This window comes from Sorex araneus, chromosome 2 (assembly GCF_027595985.1).
Source record: "Sorex araneus isolate mSorAra2 chromosome 2, mSorAra2.pri, whole genome shotgun sequence".
Taxonomy (NCBI): domain Eukaryota; kingdom Metazoa; phylum Chordata; class Mammalia; order Eulipotyphla; family Soricidae; genus Sorex; species Sorex araneus.
In genome coordinates, this window is record NC_073303.1 from 263,110,604 (window position 1) to 263,128,790 (window position 18,187).

Here is an 18,187-nt window from a genome sequence, read left to right on the forward strand (position 1 = left end):
GACACCCCATAATCAAACCAGCTGTGGTGGAAGTCAGGCTCAGGCCTGATTATCACCTCTGCTGGGTGAGCTGGTTGAGAACGAGTTACTCTGATCTGGAAGGGAGTCAGAACTCTACTTTAGTTATGAAACCCGTGGGCAATGAGTTTCCAAATGTTTAGTGCCAGAGAAGAAAGAACAAACACCACAGGCGCCAGCACTCCAGAGCTCTAGGGCAGCAAGCATGTGTGTGGGGACACAATTGGCCTCGGTTGAGGATCGGAGGGAGTTAAAATTAAAGAGGGCATTTTGGTTTCCAAATTTCAATTTTCTTCAAATTGCTTACATTTCTGTAAGTCTACATGGAACGGTAGGTGTTTTACTGCACTGAAGTCCAAGGAGCTGCCTTCTCTTACCACGTGTCTATTCAGAGGTGCTGGATAAAGCACTGTCATGACACAGTATCCTCCCAGGGCAGTTTCCAGAGCTTCCCTTGTCCTGTGGGTAACTGGTAAGTGGAAATGAATTCATACTGCAAGTGTCGTGTACTGGTGTTACTCACCAGATATTTCTAGGGATATTATGATGAAGTCTGCTATACATTATTTTGCTTTTATAATTATAGTTTATTCATGCTACTTGTTCTTTAAAACTTCCAGAGCCACAGAGATAGTAGAGGGGTTAAGACACTACCCTTGCACACGGTCAACCCTAGTTTAACCCCTGCTTCTATATATGGCCCCAGAGCCACCCAGGAGTGATCCCTGGGCACAGAGTCAGGGGTAAGCCCTCAGCACAGCAAGGTAATAGCTCAAAGAAGAAAACAGACAAAACAATGAGATATGTAGAGAAACACTGTGAAAATTCTAAAGAAGCAACTGATAATGAAGTCACAAATTTCTTCATCCTACTACAGTTCTGATGGTTTAGAAGCTCCATGTTCAATCTAAACTATAAAACTTGTACTAATGAAAAAGATGGAAAAATACAAAACTCATTGCCAAAAACCACATCAATTGATTCCAAGATACAATGCAGGGAATAACAAAGGCCCAGACAAAGAACCTTTTATTACCACCCTCTCCTTTCTCCAGCGAATTCTGACTCTTTTTTTGTGTGGTTTGCAATAATGTGCTACCACTCATGAGGCCGGAAAGGATGGAAAGCTGGAGCAATGAGTCATTCAGCGAGTTGGTCAGGGTGGGTCAGTGCCAGCTGACTCCTGCCCTTGGGTCAAAGGCCAAAAGGGAGGTGCCAGAGAGCAGCACTGGCCACCCACGTATCACAGAAGTCTGTCCACGTTCCTTCTGTCCTGGTCATCAGGAAAGAATGGAAGTCTTTTCAAAGGTTGGGTAAGAAGGAGGTAACAAGGTGGAACTGGAGATGTAAGCGAATCAAGGGATTCGCTACTGCATTTTAAAGTACCCTCACGCGTGAAGTCCCACGGGCTGATGTGACACAAACTTGTGGCAGAAGTTAACAGGGAGGTTTCCATGGCTCCACCTCTCCGGGGAGCACTTCCCAGGAAGGGGGTGTGGCAGGGTGGGCGAGCACTGTACTGGGACAGGAGGCCCAGCTCTATCGGCCTGGGCTCCAGTGTGGAGATGGAGACAGGAAAGCAGCGTATTCCGGGAGCATGAATGAGAAACGCAGCTGGCAGCGGCTCAGCTGCACCCAGCACAGACTTTCTTCCTGCCTCTGAAGCAGGGAGCATGGGAGCCAGGCTCACTCACGCAGCCAGAGCCCGGGCAGAGACCTGGTGACCCAGTGAGCTGGCAAAGCCTCACCAGTGGTCCATGGGGAAGCCCCCACCTGGACTCAGGGAGACTGAAGAAGAGCACAGGATCCAACCGAGCAGTTAGAGGAGGCCTTTCGGACATAAGCACGAGAGAAGCCAACTCTATTCCAGGAGGAAAGTCATGAGGTTCTCTTTTGTCAAGAGCTTCCTAGTGATTAGCTTCTTCAAACCTGCCTTCACGTCCTTGTTTCTTAGGCTGTAGATGATGGGGTTGAGAGAAGGGGGCAACAAAACATAGAACGAGGATAAGACGAGGTCGGCGGATGAAGGGGCCCCTAGGATAGGCTTCAGGTAAGCAATGAAGGCGGTGGAGAGGAAAAGCACAACCACGGCCAGGTGTGGGAGGCAGGTGGAGTAGGCACGGGACTGCCCCTCCGTGGAGGGAATCTTCCTGACTGTGGCGAATATGCAGATGTAGGAGATTATGATGCAGATAAAGCAAGTGAAGTCCAGGAAGGCGTTAGTGAGAATGAGCACAATTTCTGTCATCACACTCTCCGAGCATGTGATGGCTAAGAGCTGGGGGATGTCACAGAAGAACTGCTGCAATTCGTTGAGGTCACAGTAAGACAGGGAGAAGACCTCTGCCGTGTGTACAAGAGAGATGAAGGCACCACAGAGCCAGGACAGAGCCACGAGCTGTGCACAGGTGGCCCTGGTCATGATGCCATCATAGTGCAAGGGGTGGCAGATAGCTGCGTAGCGGTCCATGGACATGGCTGTGAGGAGGAACAGGTCCACCACAGCTGAGAAGAGCACCAGGAAGACTTGTGCAGCACAGCCCAGGAAGGAGATGGAGGCCCTGTGTGTCAGGGCGTTGGCCACAGCCTTGGGCACGACAGCCGAGATGAGGCACAGGTCTAGCAGGGACAGGTTCCGCACAAAGAAGTACATGGGTGTGTGCAGGTGAGGGTCCAGGGCTGTGACCGTGAGGATGAGGCCGTTGCCTGCCAGGGCCACCAGGTAAACCAGCAAAAAAACCCCAGATGGCAAGAAATGGAGCTTCCAGGGGCCAGAGAAACCCAGCAGCAGGAATTCTGTCACCACAGAGCTAGTGTTCATTCCTGGGGAAACATTCTGCATAAGAAAGGAAAGGTCTGGTCAGAACCCTGGCGTGGCTGACCACCTGGATGACACTGAAAAAGGCTGAGTCCCTTTTGAGCACTCAAAGATGAGTAATGGCGGGGGTGGGGGGTTAGGAGTTCCTACAGCATGCTAGAACACGAGCAAATGAGAGACAAAGTGAGAGTGAATGTGTGTGTGTGTGTGTGTGTGTGTGTGTGCGTGAAGGAGAATAATGTGAGTGAATAAGTGTGTGGGTTGGTGGGTGTGGAGGGGGCAGCTAGGAGTCACTACCGCACACTCAAACACAAGCAAATGAGTGTGTGTGTGTGAGAGAGAGAATAATGTGAGTGAATGAGTGTGTATGAGAGAAAGAAATTGAATGAGTGTATGTGTGTGTAGTGTGTGTGTGAGAGAGAGGGAGAGAGAGAGAGAAGAAAGAGAATAAGAATGCTAGTAGTCCCTACCTCACGCTCAAACGTGAGCAAATGAATGTGAGTGTATACGAGAAAGGTCAGAATGTGCTTAACGGTATGTTTCTCACTCATCCACCCAGTATGTTTCACAGTTTTGGGCAGTGTTCCTGGTTCTGACGTCTATTAAAATCTGAGGAAAAAGGAAATGCTGCATGTGGATTGCCAGCACAACACAGATAAGCCTCTTCTTTCCAAGGACATGGAGTTCCCATATTTCCAGCTCAGCTCCACTACTTTTACTCAACTGACTTATTAAGGAACTCTTAATGTCTTAAAAAAATTAAACTCCACGAGAGAGGGCATCATCTCACCCTCCCCTTCCCCCACTCCCCTGCAACTCTACCTTCTCTTATCCGAATTGCATCACTGTTTCTCATGCAGCAGTCAGCACTGCCTCCTTTGGTTTCTGAACTGCTTCCTTGCTTGATGCTCTCAGCTGCCTCATTTTCACCTTTTTAGCGTAGCTTTATAGATCTTTGAAGTGCACATCCTCAGAGACAGGACAGAGAGGTTTCAGAGGTGGATAGGCCTCATTTTCATATGCTGCTATCCAATGTAGGAAAGGCTAAATTTCTGCCTCCAAATCTTTATCTCCCTTCTCTGCATTTTAACAGGAACAACTTGATCCAACCTCTGCAGACATTTTCATTCATCCCCAGTATTTTTCCTAAATTCAATACAATCTTAAAGATTTCTATATACTTCTCTACTTGACTTACCATCTGCTAATCATTGGCAGGGAGAGATTAAAAAGGCAGAACTGGGCTGGAGCGATAGCACAGCGGGTAGGGCGTTTGCCTTGCACGCGGCCAACCCGGGTTCGAATCCCAGCATCCCATATGGTCCCCTGAGCACCGCCAGGGGTAATTCCTGAGTGTAGAGCCAGGAGTAACCCTTGTGCATTGCCAGGTGTGACCCAAAAAGCAAAAAAAAAAAAAAACAAATAAAAAACAAAAAAGGCAGAACTACAGATCTAGTCATCAAATTCAGTAACATCTATTTACAGCTTGGGGGACACGTATCATCCACCGTTATCTAGTTATTGGTCTTTATTCTATGTGTCTCCCAACTATCATCTCATGTGTCTCAACATGTTACTAGAGCCGCAGCTGTTTAATTACATAGTTGAGACCTTTATCTACATCTTTTTTCTTTGTATAAAGTAGCACTGTAGAACTGTCGTCCCATTGTTCATCAATTTGATCAAGTGGGCACCAGTAACGTCTCCATTGTGAGACTTGTTACTGTTTTTTAGGCATATCAAATATGCCACGGGTAGCTTGCCAGGCTCTCTGAGAGGGGCAGAGGAATCAAACCCGGTTCGGCTGCGTGCAAGGCAAATGCCCCACCCGCTGTGCTATCGCTCCAGTCCAACCTAAAAGTATTCCCCATCCGTTTAAGAATTTAATTAACTAGCCAGAATTCAAATTGATAAATATAATGAATTTGTTGGAAAAGTTGGATGAAGGCTGGAAAGCAAGCAGAGTCATGAAGTACCCCAGGTGTTTCTCTGAGCCCCACCAGGACTGGTCTCTGAGCACAGCAGCCCAGAGTAAGCATTAACCACATCTGGGTATAGAGCTAGAACAAAAAAGTTGAATGAGCATCATCTGTGGTAGAGACAAAACGAAGGAACAGACTACCAAATGATGCAAACCCTTAGCTTCTGGTTGCAAAGCTGAGGTTACCAAGCAGTAGGCAGTAGGTGCGTGGGTGAGTGGAGGTGACAGAGCTGGGTACTAGAAGTGACATAAGGACTGTGGTGGACAGTCTTGGGCATTTTGGTGGTGAGGGTGCAGGAATTTTATGTATCAAAACCACAAATGTTAGCACTGTTGTAACCATGTTACCTACATTACCAAGTTACCTAAATTATAGCATTCTTAATTTAAAAATTGGGGAATATGTTCAGAGTAAAGTGCTGACACAAACCAACTTTTGTTCTTTTGAGGTCATAAGGAGGCAGTAACAATCTAATAAAATTGCTTATCATGTTCTTCAGTGAACAAATTAGATGAAAATAACCAAGCACTTAACTCATGCAGCGTTGTGAAGATATGCTTTGTCAATATTCTCCTTTATGCTCTTAATTATCTTCTCTATAGATAGAATTGAGATGTAGGTATAGATTCAGATCAGAGCTCCTTGAAAGTTGGGAGTGCATACCTTTTAAAATCTTGTTTAAAAATAAACTTCGGTCTTACTTCTCTTAGCAAGATATCAGAAGAAGGAGGAGAAACACAGGATGATGTCACTTATCAGTGGGATATAACCTAACTGCATGCCTAGATCAGCCTTGCCCCCAGGGAAGAGGAAAGAGAAGCACAGAGAAGGGAACATTCACGGGGCGAAAGCACAGAGAGGGAAGTAATGGGGGAACATGGGTTGGGGTTTCGGTTATACCAGGGGTGTGGGAGAGTGGTATAGCAGTATGTCAAAAGCACAAACTCAACAACTCTGAAAACATGAGGCCTAAACTACAACCACAGAACTCTGCAAGGTGCCCGCCTAGGTGGTTGGTGGGGCAGGGTGCGAGAGGGAGCATGGAGACGCTGATGAGGGAAACGGGTGTGGGACTGGTATCGATACAGTGTCTGCCTAAAACCCAATTATTGACAACTTTGTAAATCGTGGTTCTTTAAATAAAAATTAAAAAAGCTTCCATATGGATATCAGTAAATTTTAAGATGTATCCTTATTTTAAGATGCATATTTATTTTATATACCTATATACACAGGCCATGTAAAATTTTCTTGGACATGGGGCTGGAGCAAAAGTATATCAGGCAGGGCATTCGCCTAGAAGCAGCCAACCCAGACCCGATTCCTGTAGCCCATATGCTCCCTGGCAGCAACGTGCAGGGTGGTATCTCGCCAAGGGAACCACCTCTTCCTCATCTGTCACTTCATTATTTTGTTTCATTCCTTTGCTATGCTTCGCTCATAAATGAAGGAAACTGACCTAATATTTCTACTCCTCTTTCACTCATCCCTCTGAACTCAGCTGCCTATTGAGTATCACAATGAGATAAATAACTCTTACAAAATCAAATAGTCCCAGTCTTCAAGCTCATGCTGCAGAACTATGAAATAGATCACTGTCCCTGTGGTCTGCACTTAGTTCCTGGGAAACTATGTCTAGGGATCTAAAAATAACACTTAATGACCCCAGAAACTTTACCTACAAAAGAAATTAAGAATTTTCTTACAGGTCTATCCAGTCCATGACTGAAACTATAACCAAGTAGAGTAAAGGAAAACTCACTTGAGCATCTGTTCTGGAGCGTGGAGGAAGTCAACAGACTGCAGGTGCCATTGGTGAAGGTGCACAGGCTTACTCCACAATGTGTCTCTTGTTCTGGTGACTTGAGGCAAGACACAGGACAGGTGGCTATGGTTTATACACATGGCTCATCTCCCAAAGGGTCATGCTGGGAAACCTGCCCCAGGCACGTGAAGAGTGGTTCTGTTGTACACACGTGGCTCATCTCCCAAAGGGTCATACTTGCAACCCTGCCGCAGGGAATTACTGCCTCTCAACAGTCAGAGATCAAGGGCCAGAATGGAATGTGCCTTATCAATGAGCAGCTTCAGAGGCAGTGGAAAGGAAGTCAGGAAGGAACATAACCATCTATTTTATGCACAGGGAACAATGCGGCTGAACGAGTCTTTTTCAGGGAGTTTGAGCAGCACGGAACTCTGACTCTTTTCTTTTTGTCTATCTCTAATATTTTAATTTGGTATCTTTCACACAGTGTTTTCCTAGGCGTTTTACTCCTTAAATGATGTTATGTCAGTAATTTTTTATTATTCTATTCAGAGTGTCTCCAGCATAAACTATCATCTAATGCAACCCCCCTATGACACTATCCTGAACCTGAAGGTTCCAGACATGTGAAGAGCAATCATAGGAAGCCCTGGGAATTGGCCAAAAGACCTGAGTCGCACCCTGTCATTTCTTAACATCCCTGGCCCGATGGTAGTTCGCGCACCACAGATGGTACTGGAAAGCCATTCAGAGAGCCTGGGTCCCCGCAGTCAGTCCTGCTGGGACAGGAGGCAGTTTCAGAGGCCTTATTCTGGGCACAGAAGCCTACTGCACTAACACCTGCCCAGCGGCCTTCCTAGGACAAACGGAAGGGAAGTGCTTCCTGGGAGGGGTCAGTGAGTCAGAGCAGCAAAATCTGACAGGTCTCAGTCTTCAAGTTCATGCTTGAAGAACATATGAAATAGATCACTGTCCCTGTGGTCTGCATTGGCCTAGGGATCTTAAAGTAACTTAATGACCCAAGAAACTTTATCTACAAAAGAAATTAAGAATTTTCTTACAGGCCTATTCAGTCCATGACTGAAACTGTAATCAAGTAGAGAGTGGAGGAAGTCAGCTGACTTCGGGTGCCATTGCTGGTGAAGGTGCAAAGTAGGGAATTGTGACCTGCAGGATAAAGCTCCCGCTCAGGCCCTGGGGGATATAGTGCCCTGTAATATAGCTGGCAAGGTGAGCCACGGCAGGAGAGAGGGGGCCCATCAAAAGCCCAGGGATGTGCACCCACTGAGAGAGCCCAGGGTGGTACCCACTGAGAGAGCCCAAGGTGGCACCCACTGAGAGAGCCCAGGGTGGTACCCACTGAGAGCCCAGGGTGGTACCCACTGAGAGAGCCCAGGGTGGTACCCACTGAGAGCCCAGGGTGGTACCCACTGAGAGCCCAGGGTGGTACCCACTGAGAGCCCAGGGTGGTACCCACTGAGAGTCCAGGGTGGTACCCACTGAGAGCCCAGGGTGGTACCCACTGAGAGCCCAGGGTGGTACCCACTGAGAGCCCAGGGTGGTACCCACTGAGAACCCAGGGTGGCACCAACTGAAATCCCAGAGTCGCGCCTGCTGAGAGAGGCCAGGATGGCCCCAGAGAGAGCCCAGGAAGCCCAGCAGCAACGTTTCTGGGCCCAGCTCCGATGGCAGGAAGCCCAGGAACATGCCCTGTCACTGGCTCTCTCTGAGGTCAATTCAAATTCAGACTAAGAGAGAAGAGTTCTGTAGGGTTAAGATGTTTTGCAAAAGGAACACGACCAGATCTCATTTGATATGTACCTCCTCTTATCTTAATGAAATGCTATGTCTTCTTCATATCACAGTATAACCATCAGCCTTTTTAGTGCAGTGAAAAATTCAAAGGTCATGCCCCTAAATTGAGAAAATTCCGTACATATTTATAATTTATAGTGTGAAACAAATAAAATGACCAGGAAAATCACCTCCGAGAGTCCTTGAAGAGTCTGTCCCACTCATATGCAGGTGAACATTTTTCACTGAGTAGTGGCATTATTCTTTCTCTCACTTGTTTTGCTTGACAACATTGCGATTCCTCATTGCTTGTATATCCTTACACACTGAATTTACCTCAGCTAAGACTGTATGCTGAACTTCAGCCTTAATCTTAAGGCGAAAAGACAGAATAATTTCAATCAAATGTAACAAATTCAAGTAGTTGTTAAAATGTCACAGTCATCAAAACAAGAGAGACTGATATTTCCATCACTGCTACTCGTCCCAGAGTGGCAGCAGTATAAAATGGAACCATTTGTACATGCGAATAAAATCAACAACTGGAGTTTCTAGTTTGTTATTTCTAAAATGGGATGAGATGGATTACTACTTAAAATTTTTTTTTTAATTTTTTATTTTTTGTAATGGATCCCTGTGAGATGCAGTTACAGACTTACAAACTTTCGTGGTTATGTTTCAGTCACACGATGCTCAGCACCCACCCCTCCACCAGTGCCCATTCTCCACCACCAATGATCCCAGTGCACCTCTCCCTGCCCCCACCTCATCCCCCCCACCCTGCCCCACTTCTGTGGCAGGGCATACCCTTTTGCTCTCTCTCTCCTTTTGGGTGTTGTGGTTTGCAACAGAGGTATCAAGGGGTCATTGTGTTCAGTCTATGGATTACTACTTTTCTAAGTTAAAATAAATTCCATATTTTAAAATTTCTTCCATGAAAAGTGAATTTTCTTCTCTCTTATGAAGGCCTGTGAAACACCTCCAAACTGGAGCGTGAGAGTTCCAGCTCTCTTCCGAGCAGGCCTCTGGGTGAAAGTTCACCACCACAAGGGATCTCAACAAAGATGATTACCCATGTGGATTCCTCTGGAATCCAAATGGTTCTCAATTGTCTGGCTTCATGACTCCCCTGGCAGAAAGGAAGAGGGGCCTGCACAGCTTTTACTTTTACTGCTGCTGCTGGTAGCCTGAGTGGATGACTCTTATCTGAGACATGCAATTTATCAAGCTCCTTTATTCCAGTGGGAAACGAGTCTGAACTTTCCTCCATGTCTTGCTTCACTGGCATCAGTGTGACCAATCTCACTGAGGAGCCAGTGCACACAGCATTTACTATTTGCTTTCAGAAATATCATTCATTCGACTGCTGTGCTGTGGTCTGAGCGCCTACTGTGAGTGCACTGTTATGATCTCATGACAATGCGTGAGCTCATCATCAAAGGAGACCTGCTGTCACTCACCCCCATCTGCGCCTCTCATGAGGAGTTTGGAGAGAAGGGGCTGTGAAACTCAAGGAATTCAGAAACAGAGCTGTATGAAGAGAAAGAACAGGGGTTTAGGTGCCTGCTTGCACATGGCTGACTCAGGTGAACCTCCAGCACCACAAAGGATACCCTAAGCACTGTCAGGAGAGTGATCCCTGAGCACAAGAGCCAAGATTTAGTACTGATGACTGCTGGTGTGACAACATAAAACATGAAATAGAAGATGGCAGGTGGAGGAGATAGTGGCAAAGAAAAGGCAAAGAGAAATAACTGAGGAAACTAAATAACAAAAAAGGATAAAGGAAACCTTCTAAGACGTTCACTTTCACATTACAAAAGTATATTGCTTTTATATCTACCCATATTTTGCCATTAATTATATCTGAATGTGTTTGTGAGAGAAAAAGAGAGACAGAGACAGACAGACAAAATTGTTAAGCTGTAGAATGAAAAAAATCCTGCTGCTACTGGGATCTCTCTGGTTTTGTGGTTGCTGAGCCTCAGATGGGGTTATTTACTTGGCTTTCATGTCATGAAAAAGTGACTTCTCGAGGGCTGAAGTGAGAATACAACGAGTAGAACAGATGTCTTGTGGGCAGCTAATCAGGGTTTGATCCCAGGTTTCCTTACAATTCCCCAAGCACTCCCAGGAGTAACTTCTGAGTGCAGAGTCAACAATAACCCTTGAGCATTGCTTGATGAGAACCAAAAAACCAAGCCAAAAAAGAGTGATTTCATTGAAAAATAGTATTGGTCAGGCTAAAATTCTAGAAATGGGTTATCGAAATTTCAATCTATTAATCTTCAAGAGCTTATTTCAAGGCTGTGGTGTACATATCTGTGCATATATGAGTGGCTGTATTTCCCACTATGATTTCTAAGTACTGTCTGTAGCACTGTCCTCCCACTGTTCATCGATTTGCTCAAATGGGTACCAGTAACATCTCCACTGTGAGACTTGTTGTTACTGTTTTTTGGGCATATTGAATATGTCATGGGTAGCTTGCCAGGCTCTCCAAGAGGGACAGAGAAAAGAACCTGGGTCAGCTAAGTGCTAGGTAAACGCCCTGCCCGCTGTGCTAAGTATTTAACAAAAAATGATTTGTTAGCTAAATAGGAGAATTGCTGAGAGAGGTAGAAGGACATAACAGCAACAAATGCCATCTTTCATAGTTGAATCATAAGCCTGTCTCATAAATTACAGGGTGGGTGGATCTCCTTGTACAAACATTTTTAAGACATCTTAAGTGGCTGTGAAAATAAAAATTATGCAGTCTTTTTGTGCATGAATCATGTAGAAATTTTTGCTGTATGCATGAATATTAAAATAACATTTCTAATAAAACCAGAATGACCTTATTATTCATGAATCACTGTTGGAATATTTTCCCCTTTTCTCACAAGAATCCTGGCTGGTCTTTGACATGCAGATTTTAGGTGCTAGCCAGGCCTGACTTGACATTGTAGATTCCAGGCTCCGGCCTAGCCTAGTCTTTGGGATGTAAATCCGAGTGCTTTGAGCCCAAAGAAGGCTTCGGTTTTGGTTTTGTATCTTCTTTCCGGGGGCCTAGATTAATGGTCTGCAGATACAAGAGAATTATGTTGCCTCAATGTTCTTCCTGTAAGATCTTTTGGTGCCTTTGGTGACGTCACTGTATTGTGCCCTTTGGAAGGGCCATGATCAATAAAACGGGTTCGGAGAGAAGGTGAGGGGGGGGAGAGTGTATAGAGGGAAGATTGGAATAAACTGCAAGTGAGACCAACCATCTTGGCTCCGTTCCTTCCTTCGCCTGCCACATCATCGCCATCAACCTCCCCGGGGTGGGGGAAGCGGCCGGAGGCTACCGAACTCAGGTGGCGGGACAGACAGCTGCTGCCCTAGGCCCTGTGCCTGGCTTGGTGCGGTGAGGCGTCCCTTCCCTCGCTCGCACCTTTTCTTTTTATTTTTATACAAATCACTATACAGGAGATTTGGATTTTAAATTTTAAATTTTAATTTTAAACGTCAGAACCATGTAAATGTATATGCAGTATCATAGCTTCACCGAATGCTGTCAAAGGTGATAATATCAAGTAGAATACTATGAGGCTGTAAGAAGTTGGGTTTAAAATCACTTTTGTAGATCCATTCAATCTACCCTCATCTGCACCAACATGCCCTCCCCCGCTACTTTTTTTTTTTTTTTTCTTTTTGGGTCACACCTGGCAATGCACAGGGGTTACTCCTGGCTCTGCACTCAGGAATTACCCCTGGCTGTGCTCAGGGGACCATATGGGATACTGGGATTTGAACCCGGGTCGGCTGCGTGCAAGGCAAACGCCCTACCCGCTGTGCTATCTCTCCAGCCCCTCCCCCGCTACTTTTTAAAAGCTAAACATGCACACATTTTTTAATTAGTAACAGTTACTATTGTCTGGTACTTTTTCAAAGAAGCTTTACATGAAGGATATATAACTAGAGGCCAGAGTGACAGCACAGCAGGGAGGGCATTTGCCTTGCATGCGGCAAACCTGGGTTCAATCTCCGAACCTGATATGGTCCCCAGAGCACTGCCCGGAGTAATTCCTGAGTGCAGAGGTAGGAGTAAGCCCTGATCATTGCTGGGTGTGGCCCCAAAACAAAACAAAACAAAAAGAATATATAACCAATACACAAAAAGTTTTTACATTTAAAGAGAGAATTAAGTCACCAAGTAAATGTTTCTAACAACCTGAATTAAATCTTTTTTAATGATTCAGATATGTTGTAAACAATATAAAAAGTATAACTGAATATTGATATTGCTACACGTGCTGCCCTAATAACATAAAATATTCATCTATTCACTACACAAGAGTATTAATATTATATTGAATTTTTACTCAGTAAAAGTTTTGGAGAATTATTATTTGTCAAAGAGAAATATAAGTGGATAAATAAGTAAACCAATGACTGACATAAAGAAGAATAAAACATTTGTGGAAATAAGACAATATGACAAAAAGCATTTCTATTCACACTTTGAAAGGTTTCTTCCAATCGATGGGAAACAAATACACTTTAAGGAATTCTAGGGTGTAAAAATGTAATCAAGTTATGGAATAAGAAAAAATTATGGTTCTGAGTGTAGGCAGAATTTGTCTTTGGCAGAAGAGAAGGGTAGGCACTTCCTTTTAGGATAATATTCTCCTTAGCAATATCTCCACTGCCTTCTTCACAGGACTATTTCTTAGACTGTAGATGACGGGACTGAAGATGGTATAGAACAAAAATGACAATTTCAGAGACAGAAGGAGACACTGAAGTTAGCTTCAGATAAGCAAAGAAGGCAGAAGACAGAAACAGGACAATCACTACCAGATGTGGGACGCAAGAGGAGAAGACTTTGAGCGACCTTCTGAGGATGGAATCTTCCTGACTTTGGAGAAGATATAGACATACATAATAACAATAAAAATGAAACATCTGATATCCAGCACTACACCAATAAGAATGGTTACAGTTTCTCTTAATAAACTTTCTGACAGGAAACGGCCAATAGCTGGGAGATATCACAGAAGAGCTGATGGATCACATTGGAACCACAAAAGGAGAAAGTGACAGCTGAGTGCAGCACAGCAGACAGAAACCCACCCACCCAGGACCACCGGAGGAAGAGATTATATAACAGAGAGGTAAAGAATGAAACCAACTGCACTTGAAGCCATCTGGACGTTGAGAGAAGCATGTCAGTTGGAATCATCTCGAGCTGTCCACTCTGTGCTGAACACTCCCAATGTTGATGTTGCTGCAGAATAGAGTAACTCGACTTTGGTGCATGTGAGAGAAGGAATCCGGAGTTCCAACCTTCGTTGATGATCGAGAATCAGGGATGTTGTCTTGTTTGCCAAGGCGTCAAAAATCAGATGGGCCAGACACGTAATGCGATTTGGAGACGACCGCTGGACTAGAGCTGTTACTGACTGGATTCCACAGGATGTCAAAAGAATGCATGGCCACCAACCTACAAGATGGTCAGGCTTCTTCGTCAATACCCTGAATGAATAGTTTGAAGCTCTTTGTGTTCCTGGAGTGAGCAGATACCATTGGGCTATACTAACACGCGACAGGGATGGAGATGTTACTGGCGCCCGCTCAAGCAAATCGATGAGCAACAGGATGACAAGTGATACAAGTGATATATTAAGAGTGAGACAATATTTTTTAGGACATTACCAAACAGTAACAACAAGTCTCAAAATGGAGATGTTACTGGTGCCCGCTCGAGCAAACCTATGAGCAGCGGGATGACAGTGATACAGTGATACAAATCAAAACAGATCCTCCTACTGGTGGGAATCTTTCTGGTTGTTTACCTAGGAGCATTTACTTGGCTTTTATAGTAATACAACAAAGACTTTTTTTCATAGAAAAGAATCTTTAATTTAGTATTGGTCTATTGAAATGCTTGAAACAGGTCATCAAAAATAAGAACTCTTTATATTTCAGAACTGGAATTAGATTTCAAGGACATTGTGTACATGTGCATGCATTACTGTCATTATTTCCCAATGTGGGTTCTTTATTTTCAAGTAGTTTTACAGCCACCCCTGGTATGCTAAGGGTTTAATCCTGGCTACGTACACAGAAATTATTCCTGGCGAGCTCGGATGAGAATGGGATGCTGGGATAAAACCTGGATCAGTTTCCTGTAAGGCAAATGTCCTACTGAATGTCCTACTGCACTGCCCCTCACTGAGTATTTAAGAAAAAGTATTTGTTTTAAACAAATATGGATTATTCAATGGATGGTGAGAAGAAAAGAAAACATTTTTCATGGTTTACATTGTTCATGGTTGGCCCTTGAGCCTGAGATGCTGTCTCTTGAGTTACAAGGCTGGGCTGAGTCTCTTCTTACAACCATGTTGTCTACTTATTTAAAGTCTTCGTTAAAATAAATATCCCACTGACTCTTTGTGGACTAGATGAATGAGCTATTTTATACTGCATGTACAAATATTAAAATAACTTTCTAATAAAGGAAAAATAACTTCCTTTTTAAATGTCACTACAAGAAGATTTGGGATTTCTGAATCAGGTAAATGCACATGTAATATCAAAGCTTCATTCATTGTCAAAAGTCATAAAATCAAGGTATTATTAATCTAGGTACAAAATGTCAAACAGTGGAAAGTCCTTTGGGAAGGATCATGTAGTCTACCCAAGTCTGCAGCAAAGTGACCACTTTCTCCTCAGGATTTATAAGACAAACAGGTCACATCTTTTCTTAAGTGACACCTGGGCTTATCATCTTGTATAGAAGCTTTACATGAGGAATATACAGAAGATACACAAAAGGATTTAGCACTAAAAGTTAGCACTAAAATGAATTATTTTAACAAACACATGTGTGGAAGACACAGTAGCCCACAGCCACTCCAATACCTCACAACACGGAAATGGCCAGTTCCACAACTAATCTCAAAGAGAACTACGAACAGCTGAACTCCCAGAAGGGAACAGGCTGAAAACTCTGGGATATTCTTGGAATGGGTGCCGGCACATTCCCCCACCTCATATGCCAGAAACCCCAGCTGCTGACACCCACACCTGCCATCTTCCCAGCAGAGAAATGGCCCTGTTTCACAACTAATCTTAAAAAGAAAGCAGCGATGTCATTGAAACTCCCAAGGTGGATGGGTCTGGGAACACAATTCTGGACCTTCTTGGAATGGGGCCAGGCAGATTCCCCTTTCTGCCTTAAGGCACAGCACCCAACCTGACACCCTCTCCCATAGAAATGGTCCAGCTCCATAACTGAATCTCATCAGGATGCCCAACCATTAAATAATTCCAGTTCCAGAGATCCTGGGCACCTCCAAATTTCAAAGAACTGTTAATAGGATCACAGAGAATCTGATGGAAAGTTGCATAGCAGACCATAAAGCTCAAGAAGCAAAAATAACAACACAGAAAGTTCAAAGACCAGTAAATTGTCAGACAATGACTTAATTAGCATGACTGTGACTCATAATAATTGTCACAAATTGACTCTAATTAATCAAAGTTTTGATAATTCCATTTACCTTTGTTATGAAGTAATTTTGTTTGTGCCTGCTACGGTTGGGTGGTGGGTGGGAACTGGGATACTGGTGGATGGAAGTTCACACTGGAGGTGGAATTGATGTTGGAACACTGAAAGCCCTAAACAACAGTATTATGAACAGCTTGGGAAACCATGGTGTTTACTAAAAAATAATTTTGAATGTAACAATCAAGTTCAATCTTTTCTCACAATTAGTTAGATGCATAAAGTATATTTTAAAAGACATTAATCAAATACTGATATTGCCACAAGTGCCAATTAATAGCAGAAAATATTCATGTAATTACTGGAAAAGGACAGGCTATGATACTCGACTTTTTTCATTAATAAAGAGAAAAGTTGTGGTTATGGAACACTAAGCACAAGTGAATAATTATAAATAGATTAACAATAAATGACATGAAAATAAATATCTGTGTGAAATTATTTACAACACATGTACAGAGTATAAATTCCACACAAAAAATAAAACAGTGCTTTCAGATGCACAGAAATAGATGTAGAAGAAGATACGGAATATAGAAATATAATCAAGGGATGTTTTGAATAATGGTTGTCCGTCATTATGGACAAAAATTGTTTTTGAAGAGAAAATCAGCCAGATTTTTCTTTTAGGTGAGTATTCTCTTGAACAACATCCTCACTGCCATCTTCATGGCACTATTTCGTAGACTATAGATGATGGGATTTAAGGTAGGGGGCACCATGGTATAGAACACAGAAATGACAAGGTTAGAGATGGAAGGGGACTTTGAAGTTGGTTTCATATAAGCAAATATACCAGTAGTGAGAAAAAGTACCACGACTACCAGATGTGGGATGCAAGTGGAGAAGGCTTTTGAGCGGCCTTCTGAGGATGGAATCTTCCTGACTGTGGAGAAGATATAGACATAGGTAATAACAATAGACACGAAGCAGCAGGTATCAACCAATACACCCAGAAGAATGGGTATAGTTTCTATTAAAAGACTTTCTGAGCAGGAAATAGCCAATAGCTGGGGGATGTCACAGAAGAACTGATGGATCACATTGGAATCACAGAAGGATAAGGAGAAGGTGCTAGCTGTGTGCATCAAAGAGACCAGAAATCCACCCACCCAGGACCCAGCTGTCATCTGCACACACAGGCCCCTGTTCATGATGAGGTCATAGTGCAGGGGATGGCATATGGCTGCATAGCGATCAAAGCTCATCACCGTCAGGAGGTGTAGCTCAGTGGCTGCAGTCAAAATGAAGAGAAAGACCTGTGTGGCACAGCCAAGGAAGGAGATGGAGTGGTCCTGGGTCACAGAGTTGGCTATGGATTTGGGCACGGTGACTGAAATCATGCAGAGATCCAAGAAGGACAAATTCTTCAGAAAGAAATACATGGGGGTGTGGAGATGCTGGGCCCAAGATATGATTATGATAATGAGGGTATTCCCCATCAGAGAACATGAGTAAATCAGGGAAAAGAGCAAGGAGTGCAAGATGGACAGACTTTCATCAGCAGGAAATCCCATGAGGATGAATTCTCTTACCAAAGTTAGGTTTGACATGACTGGAGGAATAGATTATATAACAGAGGGGGTAAAGCATGAAGCCAACTGCATTTGAAGTCATCCGGACGTTGAGAGAAGTATATCAGTTTAAATCATCTCCTCCAGCTGTCCACTCTGTGCGGTGAACACTCCTAATGTTGATGGTGCTGCAGAACAGAGTAACTCGACTCTGGTGCGTGCGTGCGTGTGTGTGTGTGTGTGTGTGCACGCGCGCGCGAGCGCGCGCGCACGCGTACCAATGTTGTGTGAAATGCTTAAGGACAGGAAACTTTCACTGACCTGAATAACCTGAACAACCTGAACACTGTCTTTCACAGCCTCTCTCAAAACACAGGGGACCAGCCAACGCTGTCAAAGGCTGTCCCTGTCTTATGCTTCAACGTTCTTTATCACAATGACCAAGTTCAGCCCCAGACAATGTCTATGAAGATGACAGTGACGGATCATGGGAGAATATCAGTAACAGAGCTCCCTCAATCTACCTGAGACTGTCTCTCACCAACGCATACACGGCAAAACCCTAGTCTAGAGAACATGTCACATTCAACTACTCATAAAGAATCATCAAACTACACCTTATGCCTCATTGACAGGCTTGCACCTTTGTCCTAAACTTGCATTCTTAGCAGATGAACTCTCCACCTCTCCAGAGCCATCACGGCTGGGCTCCTGCTTCTACGGCCCCCAGGTTTGTAACACACTCTACTACCTGACTTTGCC

The 18,187-nt window shown here is 44.1% G+C and overlaps 2 protein-coding genes across 2 annotated transcripts; both read right to left on the reverse strand.

The window, feature by feature from the left end:
• Nucleotides 1–1,879: 1,879 nt before the first annotated feature.
• Nucleotides 1,880–2,860, reverse strand: LOC101543044 (olfactory receptor 14A16-like). The gene has a single exon (XM_004611608.2). The coding sequence runs from the start codon at nucleotides 2,858–2,860 to the stop codon at nucleotides 1,880–1,882; it is 981 nt and encodes a 326-aa protein (XP_004611665.2).
• A 13,677-nt stretch (nucleotides 2,861–16,537) lies between these two features.
• Nucleotides 16,538–17,470, reverse strand: LOC101543314 (olfactory receptor 14A16-like). Its single transcript, XM_012933426.2, has one exon. The coding sequence runs from the start codon at nucleotides 17,462–17,464 to the stop codon at nucleotides 16,538–16,540; it is 927 nt and encodes a 308-aa protein (XP_012788880.1). The 5' UTR covers nucleotides 17,465–17,470.
• Between the last annotated feature and the right edge of the window lie 717 nt (nucleotides 17,471–18,187).